The following is a 17,126-nucleotide window of genomic DNA, read 5'->3' as shown; positions in this document are numbered from 1 at the left end:
GTGAAATTTTCAGATTTTTCCAAAGTTTTGGTGGAGTAAATTTTTCAAAATTACACTTTTGCCCCTGAACTTTTCAAAAATTATATTTTTACCCCAAAGATTGAAAATTTGCCATAATGCATAATTTTCACTCCTCATACTCATTTCACACTCCAAATAATTAAATTTGATCAAAATCTTTTCAAAAATTAAATTTTCGATTACGGATGGTAAAATTACCATTTTACCCTTTTACTCCAAATTATATTGAAATTAAAATTTTTCACTTCTAAACTTCAAATTTTACTCCAATAAGTCAAATGGGGCCAAAAATATTTTTTAAAAATTACCATTTTGTCCTCAGGTGGTAAATGACCATTTTGCCCCTAGATAGCGAAAATTTCAGTTTGACTCCAAATTGATCCTCGAACTCCGAATCACCATATTAAACCATTTTGGGACTTTAAAATTCTTAATTTCATCGTAAATTCTCTATTTGATCTAGTTCGAGTTTTAACTCAATTTTGTTGTACCTCTAGGTACAATACTGACTTTTGTAAATTTTTTTCGGGACTCTCTTAGCATGCAAACATGCTATCCATCACATGTATGTCATGACAAATATTTTTATAGAGTCGGGCTTGTCATCTTCTCCTCCACTTGGATCAACCATATGATCCTTCTTCATGACTGATTTCGACATCCGGCTAAATATTAATATTTTAAAAATTTTATCTTGTCTCCTTGGTACCTGAAATACCTTATTATGCCTCACTTGACTTTCGAATCGCCTTTTATCTCACCAATTCTCCTACGATAAAATTATTATTATTTTATTGTTATTTTCTCACTTGCGAAATATTTTATCCTAAACTACTTCTTTCGTCTCTTATCACTTTTAAACATTTTAATTGACCTCAATTTGCATTTGCTCAGCTTTATTTATCACCATATCGAAGTATGGGGTATTTCACTATCCTAAACCATTTAGGAAGGTATCATGATCCTAATCATGTATCCTAAACATTTTGGGAAACTTCTAACTATTTCCTAAACATTTTAAGAGACTTTCCATATTTAGCCTAAACATTTTAGGAAACTTTCTAAATCTAGAAGCTCATCCTAAGTATTTTAGGAAGGTCTTTATCCACTTTATAATCTTGCATTATCCATTTAATAATTTTAGAGTTTTAACCATTATTAGAAGTCTTAGTTCACTAGTAAATTTTCCTTAATTAAAAAGCTTTCCTAATCGAATTAGGGAGTCTTCATCCAAATGAGGAACACTTAATTGATTTGAAGATTTGATCTCAATCAAATTATTGATTAAAATCAATTAAGGATCATATTTATGATTTTAGGTGCACATCCTAACATTTAAGGATTCAATGATCAACCAAAGCAAGAATTCTTATTGACCATTGCTTGTTGCCTTGTGTGACAACTTGCCACCCAACCAAGGGCCAATGGCAATTCAAGCAACTAAGTGGGGTAGCCTTTGGAGCAACCTTTGCTCATTGGTAGTCGCGGCACTAGGTGAAAAAGCTTCCAAAATTTCATCATTTTTCAGTAATCTTTAAAACATATTTTCGACCTAATTCTAACCTCACACATGAACAACTTCATGGTGATATCAATTCTAGAATTTTTCAGAATTATTGTAAAACAATTTTGCAATAAAAGAGCCAAAACATATGTTGAAATTTTTTAGCAGGCAGATTTGGTTCAACTTTACTTTATACTTAAATTCAGCTTCTTAAGTCATAAACAATTCATGATTTTGCTATCTACATATCTAAGAAATTAGTGTGTAACAATTACACATTTTCTTTGTTGGAAATTAAGCACAAAATAAAATAAAAAATTCCATCTAAACCGCATATATGCGTGCTAAACCTACAACAGGACAACTTTCATTTTTTACTTCTTTCTTGCTCAATTTTAACCCCTAAAATCACAAACTTTTCATGATTATTTGTTGTCTACTTTCCTACAATTAATGTGAAATGATTTCACACTCTCTTTGCTGGAAAATAAGCAAATTACAAGTGAAAAATCTGCACCTAAAATCGCGTATTCTGTTTTTTGCAAGACAACCTCCAAATCCAACCTTTATTGGTGCTCTTTTTTAGTGCTTCCTTTACACAAATTAAAACACACATTAAGTAAGTCTTAAAAATGATTTAAATTAATTAAAACAATATTAAAAGGGGTAAAATCATTGCTGGATAGAACAAAAAATGGAATTAAAAAATAAATTTTGAAGAAATCAGTCTTACTAAGAAATGCATCAAATCAAAATGCAAAACAACTGTTTGTTAATCAATCATCAATTGAACATGAACAAGCACTCAAATGGCATAAAAAGGGCTCTGATACCATTATTGGATGAGTGCTGGTCATGCATTAAATACAAACAAAATCGCAACGAAAAAAAATAAACAAATAAAATGCATCTCACCCTTTTAGGATCTCATTCATGCCATATTGAGCACTAAATCAAAATGTAAAATAAAGCCATATGATTAGATCATATTACCATAACAACAAAGGTTGATGAATCCTTTATTAAACCACCAAAACAATCTCAAAAGACTCAACCACCTCAACTCGATTGTTACAAACCAAAACTGTCCAAGAAATACTTGTGCAACCTCTAACGATGATCCACACCAATGAATCAGAAAATCCTTCTTCAAGGATTGAGAGTGCTATGCCATGTCTATGTGGTAGCAAAGATGAGTGCCATAAACTCAAATCCAATACAAAACAACCTTAAAGCCGAACACACACAAAATATTAAGTGAGAGAAAATAATTTTCTCTTCACAAGGCTGGCTAGGGTAAGAATTTTTTTCAAGTGTGTAGGCTTCTTTTGTATTGGGAGGCTATAGCAAGGTATTTATACCTTAGATTAATTTAACCCTAATTATGTCAATTACACAACTTTTATGTAATTGTCAATTAATCCAATAACTTAATTAAACTATTTAATTAAGTCCTTAAAAAGCTTATAACTTCTAATTTGATTAAGTCTAACTGAGTTACCTTTTCTCATTTAATTTTTAATATTCATTTCAATGTGTGACCTATTAGGCTTTTAACATGTTGGCAATGAACTTAAGATATAATCTTTAAGTTAAACTTAGAATTAAATAAATTTAAATTTTAAATTTATCATTAATCAAATTAACTATCTAAAGTTCATAGACCAATAGTAGGATCTAGCAATTCATCATGGCCACCCAAATGTTAGAAAAGTTAAGATAGTTTGACTCAATCTTTCAGTGATCAACCTTTCAATGTAATTTATCCCCATCATATATCCTAGATATGATAAGAATATGGTGTAACGTCTACTCTCATTGATCTCCATATTCATTCTTGTAATTAGATCATTAACTTTACAAAGACTTATGAAATTCCTTTCATAATCTCTAAGTCGCCTTGGCCAAGGACTTCAATAAGCTAATATCAACCAAGAACAATTAGTATATGTACCCTAAATCACTTGAGGTGATAATTCCTATCTTAACCACTCTTTTGCCTTCACATGCTTCATGTTATACCTAACAATATCCTATTTTTGCATCCTTAATAGGACCTATAGAGATGAAATCAAAATACAACACTTTACATATAAAACAACTCGATGTCTCAAGTCTAAAGAGTACTTACACGACTGACACATGAAAAGTATTGCATAGACACTAGAGTGAGATATCAAACGCACTTCTCATGGTAAGTCATATTCAATGAACCTGTTCTAAAAACAAGCACCCACATTCTAGTTCCAAGTATTTTTACACTGTAACCTATGAGATTGATTGCTTACTTCTCAAGTAAGGTATATAAATATACTAGTCTCTAGGCATTATTGATGTTTAGTCTCAATGATACATAAACTAAGAACATTTAAAGATAATGCTTTAATGCACAGTGATCTTATAATTGTAAAACTTTACAATTTCCTTCGCAAGGCATGTTAATCTTATGGAGTTCATTCAACAAACTTATAATTATTGTCTTATTGATAAAGGAAAACCTTTAATAATTCAGCATATATGATATGATTGCATGATTGGATCTAAGCATTAACCAATCCAATTGGTTGCAAGGCTCACTCTAACATGTTAACACCATACATTTCGGTTATCAACCTCTTCCATAAGGCATTCCTTTCCTCACCTTAATGGCACCGCCATTTCTCCAAAAGGCTTAAGTTTTTGTGTGACAGGTTCAATACGCCTAAAACTCTTAGTGCCTTAAGTTTACGCATCATTCGTCGATGAACCTTCGCCATCTTTTTTCATTCTTTACCACCCTTATAAAAATTACTCCTAATTCGTTCAAGTTTTTTCAACACTCCTTTTAGTTCTTAAAATATAGAAAGATAATAAATTAGAAGTGAATTCAAGACATAATTAATCAATGTCATGCTACTGCTAAAAGAAATACACTTTTTCTGCTATAAAGCTAATCTTTTCCTAAATTTATCAACAATTGGCTCCCAAACCACTTTACTTCTTGAACTGGTCCCTAAAGGAATACTTGAGTAGGAAAAGGCAATATGCACACTTGACACCTTAAAATTTTGGCCATATCCTCCCCCCACTTAGTCCCAATACCAATGAGAAATAGACTAAATTTTCAAAAATTTATTCTTAACGAAAATTAATTCAAAACCCTTCAAGATCTTTTGAATGTTAATGGCACCCTGCACACCCTCCTCCACAAAGAGAGTTGCATTGTTTGCAAATTATATATGAGAGATCCTCAAACCACTCTCGATAAAATTGATTTCTCTAAATAATTCTAAACTTTCTTCTTAAACCAACATCAAAGGTAATGTATCAATTAACATAAGAAAAAGGACTGGTGAAAATGGATCCCTTTGTCTAATTCCTTTCCTCATTGTAATTTTGGGTGTGTCATTCACCAAAATAGATATTCTCACTATGGAGATACATTCAAACATCTATTCCCTTCATCTTTCACCAAAGCCCATCTCGCGCTATGAACATCAAAAAACTTCATTCCATGCACTCATAAGCATATTTGAAGTCTAGCTTTAGTGCCACACCCTCCGAGTTCCACATTTTCTTCTGCATATTGTGCATCAACTAATTTGCTAGTAGCACACTGTCCATAATTTGGCAACCAGTAACAAAAGCACTTTGAGTCTCACTAATCACATGACCAATCACCCATTTCAATTGATTAGCTAAAAACTTTGCCAAAATTTTATAAAGCAATTCACCAAACTAATAATTTGAAATTCTTTTAAGACCATCAGATTCTCCACTTTAGGAATTGAGATAATAAAAGTTGAGTTGAAGCCCTTATTAAATTTTCCTGATGACATGAAATCCAATATGAAGTCCAAAATTTCACCCCATTACCAAATCTCAAGACTTCTTAAAAAAGTTTAAATTGATACCATCTAGTCTAGGAGCCTCAAACTCATCACATTCCCATATCGCCTTTTTCAACTTTTCCATTGTCATTGGAACCTCTAAGCTCATTGCCATATCCTCATTGAGCCTTTTAAAGGCATACCCCTCAAGGCAAGGTTAAACCCATCGATCTCTCTAAAAGAGTGTAAGAAAGTAGTCAATTGTTGCTTTTCTAATCTCCTTGAGATTTATGACCCATACACCATTCCTTTTCAGTCCACTAATATGGTTGTGTCTAGCATGAACCTTAGCTTTACTATGAAAGAATTTAGTAATTTTATCCCCCTCATTCAACCATTTATTCTCAATTTTTGATGCCACATGTATTCTTTGCTTTGTGAAGCTTTTAACAAAGTCGATACCATGTCTCTCTTCCTTTACAGCTCCTCCTCGGTGAGGCCTTTTTGATTTCCCACGGCATCCAACTCCTCCAATTTATTCTCAAGTTTGGAAATATTGCTATCATATATCCAAACACCTCCTTATTCAAATGTTTGAGGAAAGTTTTAAGCTTATTTAACTTTACCTTCAATTGGAAACCCAATCTTCCTTGCACTCCATGGAGTTTCATTTTGTAGACAGTGCTTGATTATACTGAGTAAACTGTTAATATGTCAATTGTCAAGATACTCGTAGGTACTATTATAACTAGATAGCAAATATATGGAATTGCATCGTATTTACAAAAGTAAAAAAATCTTATACTTGTAAGTTAATGGAATTCTATATAAAAAATATTGAATTTGAAGACTTAAACCAACTAATCTCACCCCATTACTACCATGGCTAATACATAAACGTGAAAACTTATGTGTCTAAACTTAATTAAACTCTAGGTCTTAAAGGCCTTTTGCTCTTAGAGCACTACTATTGCTACTTTAAAGTAATCAGATGGAAAAAAAAAAAACATGACAAATAAAATTCTTCAAAGAAGCCTCCAAATAGATTTTAATAATTTGTAAGTATCAGAAACTCATATAAAATCCTTCAAAATAGAATAATTCTAAGTTCTAACATTTCTATTAAGAGTCTTATGACAATCCCAAGATAACACATTATTAAGATATTAAGAGTTAAAATATATACCAAAATATCTTAAATACATTAAAGCATAGGCAACAAGTGTTACCTTCTCTATGAATGTTGATGATGTTGATGCTAATGGCTTTATACTGTCTTAACTATGGCATTGAATAAATTGGAAGTTTCAGCCTCCAATAAGAGCAGGTGGCGCCGCTAAAAGCTATCTTCCCCAACTAGTTATATTAGTAAAGTTGTGGGAGGGGAATAAAAAAGACAATAGAAAAGAATTAGAGAGACAAAAGAGAAAAATGGTTTAAACGAGGTGGTAATGCTGGCCTCACCTTATGTTTTTGTTATCAAAATTTTTATTTTTGTTTTGTTTTGTTTGAAAACATAAAATAAGTTTGGTCAAAGTAATATTGTTATATGTTGAGAAAATACATAAAATTATTGCAAACATAACAATTCAATACAAAACTAAAATTTTAAAAATTAAATAAAAATAACAATGTATTTGATAAATAAAATATGAAATAATAATAATTTTTGTATCTTTTAAATAAATTTAAAATAATGGTATTTAACATTTTTAAATGATAATATTAAATGTTACCATTTAATTATATTATAGTTTAATATCATTTAAATGAAAGTATTATAATTATGCAAAATATTAACTAACATAAATGTTAAATGTTAAATAATTTAATATTTAATAATATATAATTATATAAAACATATTGTACATTAAAATTTATTATATAAATTACAATATTAGTTAATTGTATTTTTAAATTATATGAGTTGATATAAATAACTTATAACATTAGAATATTTCATATAAAATAATAAAACAATTTAGTAATAAATTTAAATATTATAATATAAAATAATATCAATAAATAGTAATATTATTGATTTATAATTTATACTAAATAATAATAGTAATATAATTGGTAATTAAATTATCATTTTATTATTTTAAATGAATTAGTATTATTAATTTATTTAGTATTAGATACTCGATTAATTAATATTTTTAAATTATATTTTATTAAATTTTATAATGCATTAATAAAGAATACAATATTAAAGTTATATTGAATAATATAGTATAAAATTATCTTATTAAATTTCTTCTGTTCAATATGATTAAGTAATATTAAATATTCTATTAAATAATAATATTAAATTCTATTATGCACTCACAATACTAAATAATATAATTTAAAGATTATATTTGATAGTATTATCAAATTATTTTTAAGATAATTATATTTAATAATATTATTGATTATTGAAATTAGTAATTAATATATAATATAAAATTGTACTAAGTTATCGGTAAGGGTGAGCAGTTGGTTGGTTCTGTTAGTTCAGTCTGTCATATCTAAAGATCAAATGGACCAACCTTTTTTAAAAAATCAACCAAACTTAAAGGACGATCGAATTGACAAAACATCAAATTGATTTGATCAGTTCGGTTTTGGACCAAAAAAACTGAAATTTTTTCAGTTTTTCTTTTTCGAATTATAAGATTGAAATTTATAAACCTCATCTATAATTATAAAATATACAAATAATTTAAACATTAAAAAAATATAACATTTGTGCTTTCACTCACATAATTAATTATGTCTTTTCAAATAATCCATCAAATTAACATTCAAAAGTTTCAACTTCTAAATTCTAGCATTCAAGATTCAACATAACAAAGATAATAAAATTAACATCCACAAAATTAGACTATCTAACATAAGACAATCAACAATCGCATATCATTAACTAAGTAATAGAAAAATATAAATTTAAAAAATATATACTATTATAATTATTATTATTAGTCTGATCTTTTGGTCAGTTCAATTTAAAAATTTTATGATCAAAAACTGACCAAATAAGTCAATTGGACCAAATTTTTTGGACCAATCAGACCTCATCGTTGTTAGTCCCAAAAAGAGTACTAGAGGGGGGGCAAATAGTACTTTAAAAATATTTTAGATTTAAATCCAGAAATTTAAAAACTGTTTGGAAGATTTAAGATGGATGGTTGAGAACTTGTGAAGGTTAATTAACACCAAGTAAAGAAAGGTTCAGAGAAGTGTACAAAATACAATATTTCTTGTGGTTCGGTCCACCTGACTTACTTCCACTACCTTGATCTTCCCAATCAAAGACTTTCAACCTAACTTCACTAAAACTAATGGAATTAACAGTTTCTACCAAACTTTTACAATGTGAGCTTTTAACCCAAGGTCAAAACCCTTTTATAGCAAGTCCTAAGCTTTCCTTAGCTTAGACTACCCCTTAAAGTGTCTCGCACACTCTTACTAAACAAGAAATAGAAAATAAAATGAGGTAAAAATGATCACCTAACTAATCTAAGTTGTACAAACTTCAGCACAAACACTTTCACAAAGATAAGAGTGGAATACAAGTGTTAAGAGAAGGTTTTTGGATGTTTTAAGCTCAAAATCACTCTTGGTTGCTTCTTTATATGATTTTTGACTGTTGGAGAAGATTTAAATACTTTGGAGACTAATTCTAGCCGTTAGAGACAATTTCTAACAGTTACTAGCTGTTATTTTGTCTTCTAGCGGCTCTTTTTAAATAGGCAGATAGTGTTCCGTTAACTGGTTACAAGTAAGTTCTAACCAATTAGAACTTCTCTGTCATACACTGTCTTGCAGCTGTGCACACTATGTTAATCGATTAGAGGAGGTTCTAACTGATTACAAACTTTCTGTTTTTATTTTTCTCTATTTAGCAGTCTTCCTTTAATTGGTTAGCTTTCCCTTTAACTAATTGAGGCTTCACTTCCATCAACCTTAAATGATTAAAATTAGCTTTAACCAATTAAAAGTTCTTTGAATTTGAATTTTTCCCATTTTGACTCCCTTTAACGGTCAACCTTCTTTCAAATTTGATTTTGATGCTTGAAGGTACGAAAGCCTTGTCTTCTAATCAATTAACCAAACTCGTTAATCGATTAGCATGCATTTGTTTTCAGCATCCAGCGCCTTCTTAATCAGTTAAGCCTAGTACTAACTGATTAAGGCTCTTCTATCTTGCTCTTACCAAACACCCAACTTTGCCTTAATTGGTTAAGGCTCTATGTTAATGAATTAACAATATGTTGTCTTCACTAAGTCTTTTCTTATCTGCTTCTTTAACTGATTAACCAATCTTATAATTAAGCAAACTTCTTGACTTGCTTCCAAACAACAAATATATTAAAAGTTTTAAACTTTATCCTGCACACTTAAATAAAATAATTAGATATCAATGAATAAGAATATTTTGTTATTCTCAAAAACATATGAAGTCAATAATCATTTTACCCAAATTACATTTAGTTGAATTGGGTCATTACTTCGATGTAATTTTACTCAACCCTAATTATTGGTCCGACTATTTGGTACAAGAAATTAAAATCTGAGTAGTAACATTAAGCATTTTTTTTAGTTCTCACACTAAACATTTCCCTGTATCATTATAGCTATAGGCTTTCAAGGAACAAATGAAAAGTGCAGTAGTTTCAAATTTTATTTATAGAATTGTAGTATATGATCATACAAATAACTCGAAACAATTATGGTATCAACTTTGCTTAAAGAATTACACTACAAAATGTTCTCGCTGAAACGACTTCATCTTATTCTATTTTCTATTAGTAACAGTGCATTCAACAGGGAAGCCCTGAGGGAAACGTTTTGCGTCTTTGCAATAATTGTAAACCATGTAATTCCTTTGCACCCATTTTAGCACTTTTTGACCAGAAGAATCCAGCTCTTGTGAAAACCAGGCATTATTAGAAGATGAATTTGAACTGCAAGAAGAGACTCCATTAGACCAGATGCAAGCATTGGCATTGAAGTTCCTGAAAGAAGCTGTAAAGGGGGCTTGGCTCCAGTCTGTCTTAACGAGGCCTCCTCTCGTGGCCCAGTCATCAGCATTCCAGAGGCTAGAGTACAATTTCATGGGTTGGTTTTTTGGGTATGGAACACCAGCAGGCTTCAGGTTTTTGAACTCCCTGATTGGTCTACCATCTACATAGAAACTGCAACAAAGAAAATATAAGTTATTGCAAAGTTGAGATATATTTACATGATAAAAATGCGAGGCTTAGATGGCATGTTGATTTTTGTATACTTACATAATGTGTTCAGAGTTCCAGAGAATTGAGTAGGTGTGAAAATCAGTAGTTGGGTCGAACCAGAGGTAGAATTGTTGCTCTCTGTCACCTTTACCTTTTGTATAAACATTAGTGTGGACAATATAAGGATCACCACTTAGGTTCCCCAAGAACTCAAAATCTATCTCATCCCATGATGATCCTTGAGATTTTACCTGCAGGACACAAGAATTAATGTGTTACCACTGAACAGATCAATAGAAATTGTCGAAAAAATTTTGAATTGATATGGAAACTGTCTGGAAAAGTTGCTTACATAGTAGGCAGTGACGGTCCCAGCAGAGTTGCCAGGCACAAGTTTGAGTTGCATATCAAACTTTCCATATAGATATTCGTTCCTGGATTGGAAGCCTGAGCCAGAGGCTTTATCAAGGGAGAGAGTGAGAAGCTGGCCACTGTTGAGAATTTTTCCACGACCATCTCCCCATGTGATATCAACATCCTGGTAGAAGTTGCCAGCAGAAGCAACCATGAAAGTTTCAACTATAAGAAAAGTAATCAGGAACATTTCTAATGCATTTGGATGAGAGGAAACTGTATCCATTGACTATAGTTGATGGTGGAAATAACTACAGAAAACGGAGTTTAGGCATAGACAATTGATTGATAAGTTTGAATTGTCACGCACTGAAAACTTTGAGCTTGTGGCTATTTATAGGGCTGTGAGCAATGTTGGGAATGTTACTTGAATATTGAAAGTTGGTTGGTGGGGTGATCTAGGAACCGAACAGCTGGATGCCATAAACAAGCACATTGAAAATGGGCAACCTTACCGTAATTATAGTCAGTCCAATTAAATGCAGCTTCTAGGACCAATATTTTATAATAGAATAAGCATAATTGCTTCCTAGGTTGTAATGCCAACCTACCCCAGTCCACAAATTAAATAAGCGTGCGAGTATATTTCGAACCAGTCATCAGTTGACGGGGCAAGCACCTAATAGTTGTTTTCTAGTAGCTTCTGTTGTAGACGGGGAAAGGATGGTGTTTTTAATTTCTTGCAGAGATTTCCTCTTCCGAATCCTTGAAAAAGTCCTCCAGCTCTGGAGGCCAGAGTCAGGTTCCAGCCCGTACAAAGATAAGAGCTGAAAGAGCAAATTGCATTGGATTCTGTTGGGTTTGGAAAAAGAGGCCATTTTGTTCTTACCCTAAGGCGTAAACGCAATTAAAAAAATATAAAACTAAAACTTGGAACTTTAATTATAAATTCAAAAGTGAAATACATCTTATCTTTTAAAATATTATCCTAATTTAATTCACATTCATTAAATTTTAAAATGAGTACTCTCTGTCAAGATACTAAACAATATTAACGAATGTGGTCCTCATTATTATACATAGCTTTGTTAATAAATGCATTGCAAACTCAAGTTAGATAATAAGTTCGAAAAAATAAATCCGATTAGCCAAAATGAGCTACGTCTGAAAAGATCCAAGAGCCGAAAATCTCCCAAATTCAATCCAAACCATCGTAAGTGCTTGAAAGTTATTGATAAAGAAAATGACGAGTTTCAAATCAGCAAAAAAGTTATTGCAGTGGTTATGTAGTTAATATAGCTGGAATCCATTTTCCATTGATATTCCTTATCAAATGCTGCAGAGCAGATAGATTTCCATGTCTGCCTCTCCAAATTATTGAATCAAAAGAAGCAGAATATTGTGAATATAAAGAAACTAAGGCTTTAGCCTTGATCAGGCTAGAGCCCGATCGCAAGAAATTAGCTAAAACGTATTTTTACTAGGCCATGGAATTTCGTAGTCCCATCTTTCATCAACCTCATCATATGCATATAAGCCGTAAATTCCGACTGACCAATTACACCATTTATAGCACTCACGCCTCCTAACCTCTTGTGTAGAGTCAAACACCACGAAATGCCCTCTCCTTGGCTTCCCTCCATCGTTGAACTCCATGTCACATTCAATTTTCATATGCTGGAATGGAATTATTTCCAAAAACTCCCACCTGAATTCCTCTTTGTATTTCAAATTATGTGTACCCAAACTACCACCATTGCACCAGCAACGGACCATCAAAGGCTCTTGGTTGTCGAGCCAATTTACAATGTGTAAGTGTCTTCGGCCAAGGTAGAATCCGAGGGATGGCTCAAATCTAGCCAGTGATGCAACAAGGAAGATTGCAAGAATGTTGTTGAGCCTCAGAGAACTCATTCTGCTGTTTTCCTTATAATTTCGGTATACAACCCTGTCAAGAGAAAGGAAAACAGTGAAAACTGGAAGCTCTGTTTGCTGCCTGTTTCTGCAATTTCTGCTCCTACACCAGAAATGATTGAATAAATGCAGATTAAAAGAAAAATCAATCTTTTATCTTCAATAATTTCTCATTGCTAGATTATGCTTTAAAGGTGTTATCTTATTTACCTTTAGCCCGTCCTGCTACATGCTTGCATATTAAGCTATTGCATGATGGGTTTTTAGCCATTTCTTGAACCCCAAAAAATCATACTGATATCTATTAACATGTAAGAGGAATTGTTTCAAGTTCATTCATAATCATGGCCACAAAATTTTCAAGTAATACACCGGATGATTTATATATATTTGGATTAACAGGGAACAAGGTCCGATGAGCAATGGAAACAAACTAATTGGGGTTAGACTATCAAAATTAAAGCATCGAAAGGTAAAGGAAAAGAACAAGACATAACTGCATGAGATTTAAAAGGTGAAATGATAAAATAGAAAGTTAGAATGAAAAAAACCTTCATGGATACCCTTCAGTTTAGCAGATGCAGCAGCGCGGGGAGAGGTGAAGGCAAATTTGCAGAATGACTTCAACATAGGTTTCATTAATTTAATTTGTTGTCCCTTCCAATTAAGGGTGGGAATCAACAGAGAACTTGGACAAATCCTTGCATGTATCATGCGATGAAAACAAAAATTACTGAAGAGCTTAAAATGCTAACTCCTTTCTGTGAGGAGGATCGTCCGTTTTTCTTTCCTCCTTTGCTATTTTCTTTTTTGGTTTCTCCCCCTTCTCCCACCCCATTAGTGATTCATATAAATCACCCACAATTCCTTTTTTATGAGCATATTACCTACAATAAATTAGTATAGTCACAGAAATTCTGACTTCTTTTCCGTTAACTTGGACATAAATTTGATATTTTTGGATACAATCCCTTGATAAGATATACTTATATGAATTTAAACGAATTAGAATTTTATATAATCATGTTTGTGTCTAATTATAATATTGTGTTATGCAAGTTGATATATACCTATAGCCTGTATATGACTCATCTATACATGTTTAATTAATTAATCATATTAATAAGTCATGTTGCTGAACATATCTAATGCATTTAAATTTATTTATTGAATAATTAATATTTTAAAAAAATAATTTATCATGCTTAAACAAGTTAATCAAGCCTAAATGAATGAACCGCATCATATGTAAATATGTTAATTATATTTTAATGTATTAATTGTATTATCTGATACAACTCGTGTACCAAATACTTTGTAATTGTGTCCATGCTGGATCCGCTTATCAATTATACACTTACTTTGCTAATTTGAGCTGTGAGCCGGCAGTTGCCTGCCTTTCTCTTGCTATATACATTAATCCTTTGACAAATGGATCAGATATGCTTGCTCACTGCCATGGGCCAATATGATAGCTCAGCCCAGTAAAAGATGAGGAGGAATGGTCCTGTAGCCCAGCGTCACATCCAGTTAGCTTTCATCAAATTTTTAAAATTACATCAGTAAAAAAAAGTAGAATTTCGTGTTTAATTTGTTATGTATGAGTAAAATTTTTTAGTTTTTCATAACTAATAATTATATATAGTTCTTTATTCAAATATAATACAAATTTTATTTTTTGCTTTCATAAGCAAAAAGCAGAGCAATAAAAATAGCAATAATTTTAAATTCAAGCTTTTATACTTTCCAAGTAAATAGATATATGCTACACTACTTCTTGCAGTTTGTAATGGGTGTATGGTAATTAAGATTTTGACTATTAAGTGTACAACCCAAGTACTGTGGTCAGTCTTCTATTAATCCAACTAAAGGCTAGGCATACACAAGGTCAAAAGCCTTTCATCAGCCATGAGCCCATGAGCCATGGCACCGCGTGTTGCAAAGCCATGGCTATAGGCTGTCACTTGTGTGCCATGCGCATTCCTTAAGACCTTGACCGCCACTCCTCCTTGCCACCTGTTCGAGCCCGCTCTTTCTGTGCTTCATCAGCACCCCACCACTCAAAATGGCACATGAACCTTATGCCCTCTTTGTCATATATATATATATATAAATGTACATATTTGTGTATATAGGATACCCCCAGCTCAATGCACCCGCACTGAACTTCCCCTCGAAATTCTCAGATCCCTTTCTCGGCAAATTATTAATAAGGCTAATTCATCACTAGTAATGAAGTTTATGGTTTTTCTTGTGCTTTTCCCATGGATGGTTGCATTTGCTAGCAACTTTTCCCAAGATTTTGACCTCACATGGGGACTTGACCGAGTTAGGATACTGAACAATGGGGAGCTGCTCACTCTCTCCCTTGATAAAGACTCTGGCTCAGCTTGCCAATCCAAGAATGAGTATCTATTTGGCAAGATTTCCATGCAGCTTAAACTTGTCCCTGGCAACTCTGCTGGCACTGTCACATCCTACTATGTAAGCAGTATTTGTGCATTTTCTACTAAAATTTAACAATGTCATGAGTTTGGATATTCTCCGCTAAGTCTGTTTATGTTGCAGCTAGCCTCAAAAGGATCAACATGGGACGAAATAGACTTCGAGTTCGTAGGGAATTTGAGTGGTGATCCTTCTACTGTTCACACTAATGTAATTACTGGAGGTAAAGGAGACAGAGAGCAACAATTCCACCTCTGGTTTGACCCTTCGGTAGATTTCCACACCTATTCCATCCTCTGGAATCCCCATGTCATCATGTAAGAACCCTTAAATAACTTTAAATTCATAGTGAATTACCCTGTTCCTTTTCACCCTTTCTTCTCACTTCGTGTATGCATTCCAGCTTCTATGTTGATGGCACCCCCATTAGAGAGTTCAAGAACGTGGATTCAACGAAAGTTCCATTCCCCAAGAGCCGCGCAATGAGAATTCATTCTAGTATTTGGAATGCTGATGACTGGGCAACAAGAGGTGGCCTTGTCAAAACAGATTGGACCAAAGCTCCTTTCACAAGCTTCCTACAAGAACTTCAGCACACAAGCTTGCATTTGGCCCTCAGGGGTAGGGGCTTATCCCGGCACTTCATATTCGTGGCTGGCAAAAGAGCTGGATGCACCAAGCCTGGAAAGTTTGCTGTGGGTGCAGAAGCATTACATGGTTTACAACTATTGCATTGACAGAAAGCGATTCCCTCAGGGACTCCCTCCAAAATGTGCTGCTACGACATAGTCAGAAGCACATTGCCAGCACAAAAAAACACTTACATCCGATACATATTACCAAAACCACGCTAGCTAGTATATCATCTTAATTAGCTGAGTTTCCTTTGTTTATTAAATTTGTTGTTGTCACCTGAATTAGATAATGGTTTTTAATAAGAAAAGCACACCAAGAGGTATTTTTTGTACAAGACAAATCAGTAAGCCTATATACAGTAACACTGACACACATGGATACCAAATTAGGAACTACAGCATTGGAATCACATTTTTAATAGGATTAATTTTTACTGTAATTTTGGCCTGCTTCACTCCTAAAAGCAGTAGAGCGGCCAAAAAACACAGTTGTGTCTAGAAAGAAAGATAAAAGAGACAGAAAGGTCACTGCACGTTACAGAGACAATTTATGATAGTATGCCGATTGTTGATTTTGGGCACTTTGGAAGGACACTACGAATGATCTTATTCGCACATGATTCTCATGGCAATAGCAAATACCTCAAGCGCAAATTATCGTGGGAAAAAGCTGCCGCAAAAGACAAAAGCCAAGTTTATCTTGGAGAAATAAAAAAATCCTTTTTGACATTTTTCTATAAAAATTGTCACATCTTATTAATTTTTAAATTTTTAAAATATATAATCCACGTTACGTGTTCAATTAATTATATATTTATGTTGATACAACATATATTTATACATGTGAATATATGGTTCAGGCAATTGTAACCTTAATCACAAAGGAAATGTTTGAACTGCAAAAAAAAAAAGGTTTATAAGCATAGCATGAAATTAATTTTTTTTTTTTATTTAAGAAAAGTAGATTTGAACTTTATGTGGAGAAGGTTTGGATCACTTTAGCTAGAAGAGGAATAAGAGATTGAATCAGGTCTGTCAAAAGAAACTATTCATAGCAAACAACCTTTGCATATTTATCTATATTAACTGATCTCAACTTTAACTGTGAATAAAACAGTACATTCATCACCACAACAAGATTTATCTCTAGCCTGCAATTCTCTATATCATAAAATTCTAAACGAAAGAATAAGAAACAAATAAGATTAAAGGTCTTGTTTCC

The 17,126-nt window shown here is 32.4% G+C and overlaps 1 protein-coding gene and 1 pseudogene across 1 annotated transcript; one reads left to right on the top strand and one right to left on the bottom strand.

Annotated features, from left to right (window-relative positions):
* Positions 9,973 to 11,278, bottom strand: LOC18589232 (probable xyloglucan endotransglucosylase/hydrolase protein 23). Its single transcript, XM_007014114.2, has 3 exons — positions 10,909 to 11,278; positions 10,614 to 10,807; positions 9,973 to 10,517 (listed from the first exon to the last, which is right to left on the bottom strand). Exons 1-3 carry the CDS (start codon positions 11,194 to 11,196, stop codon positions 10,118 to 10,120), a joined length of 882 nt encoding a protein of 293 aa, XP_007014176.2. The 5' UTR covers positions 11,197 to 11,278; the 3' UTR covers positions 9,973 to 10,117.
* On the top strand, positions 15,045 to 16,058 carry LOC18589230 (annotated as a pseudogene).

The sequence above is a fragment of the Theobroma cacao genome, chromosome 9 (assembly GCF_000208745.1).
Source record: "Theobroma cacao cultivar B97-61/B2 chromosome 9, Criollo_cocoa_genome_V2, whole genome shotgun sequence".
Taxonomy (NCBI): domain Eukaryota; kingdom Viridiplantae; phylum Streptophyta; class Magnoliopsida; order Malvales; family Malvaceae; genus Theobroma; species Theobroma cacao.
This window is presented reverse-complemented; position numbering and strand designations above follow the sequence as displayed.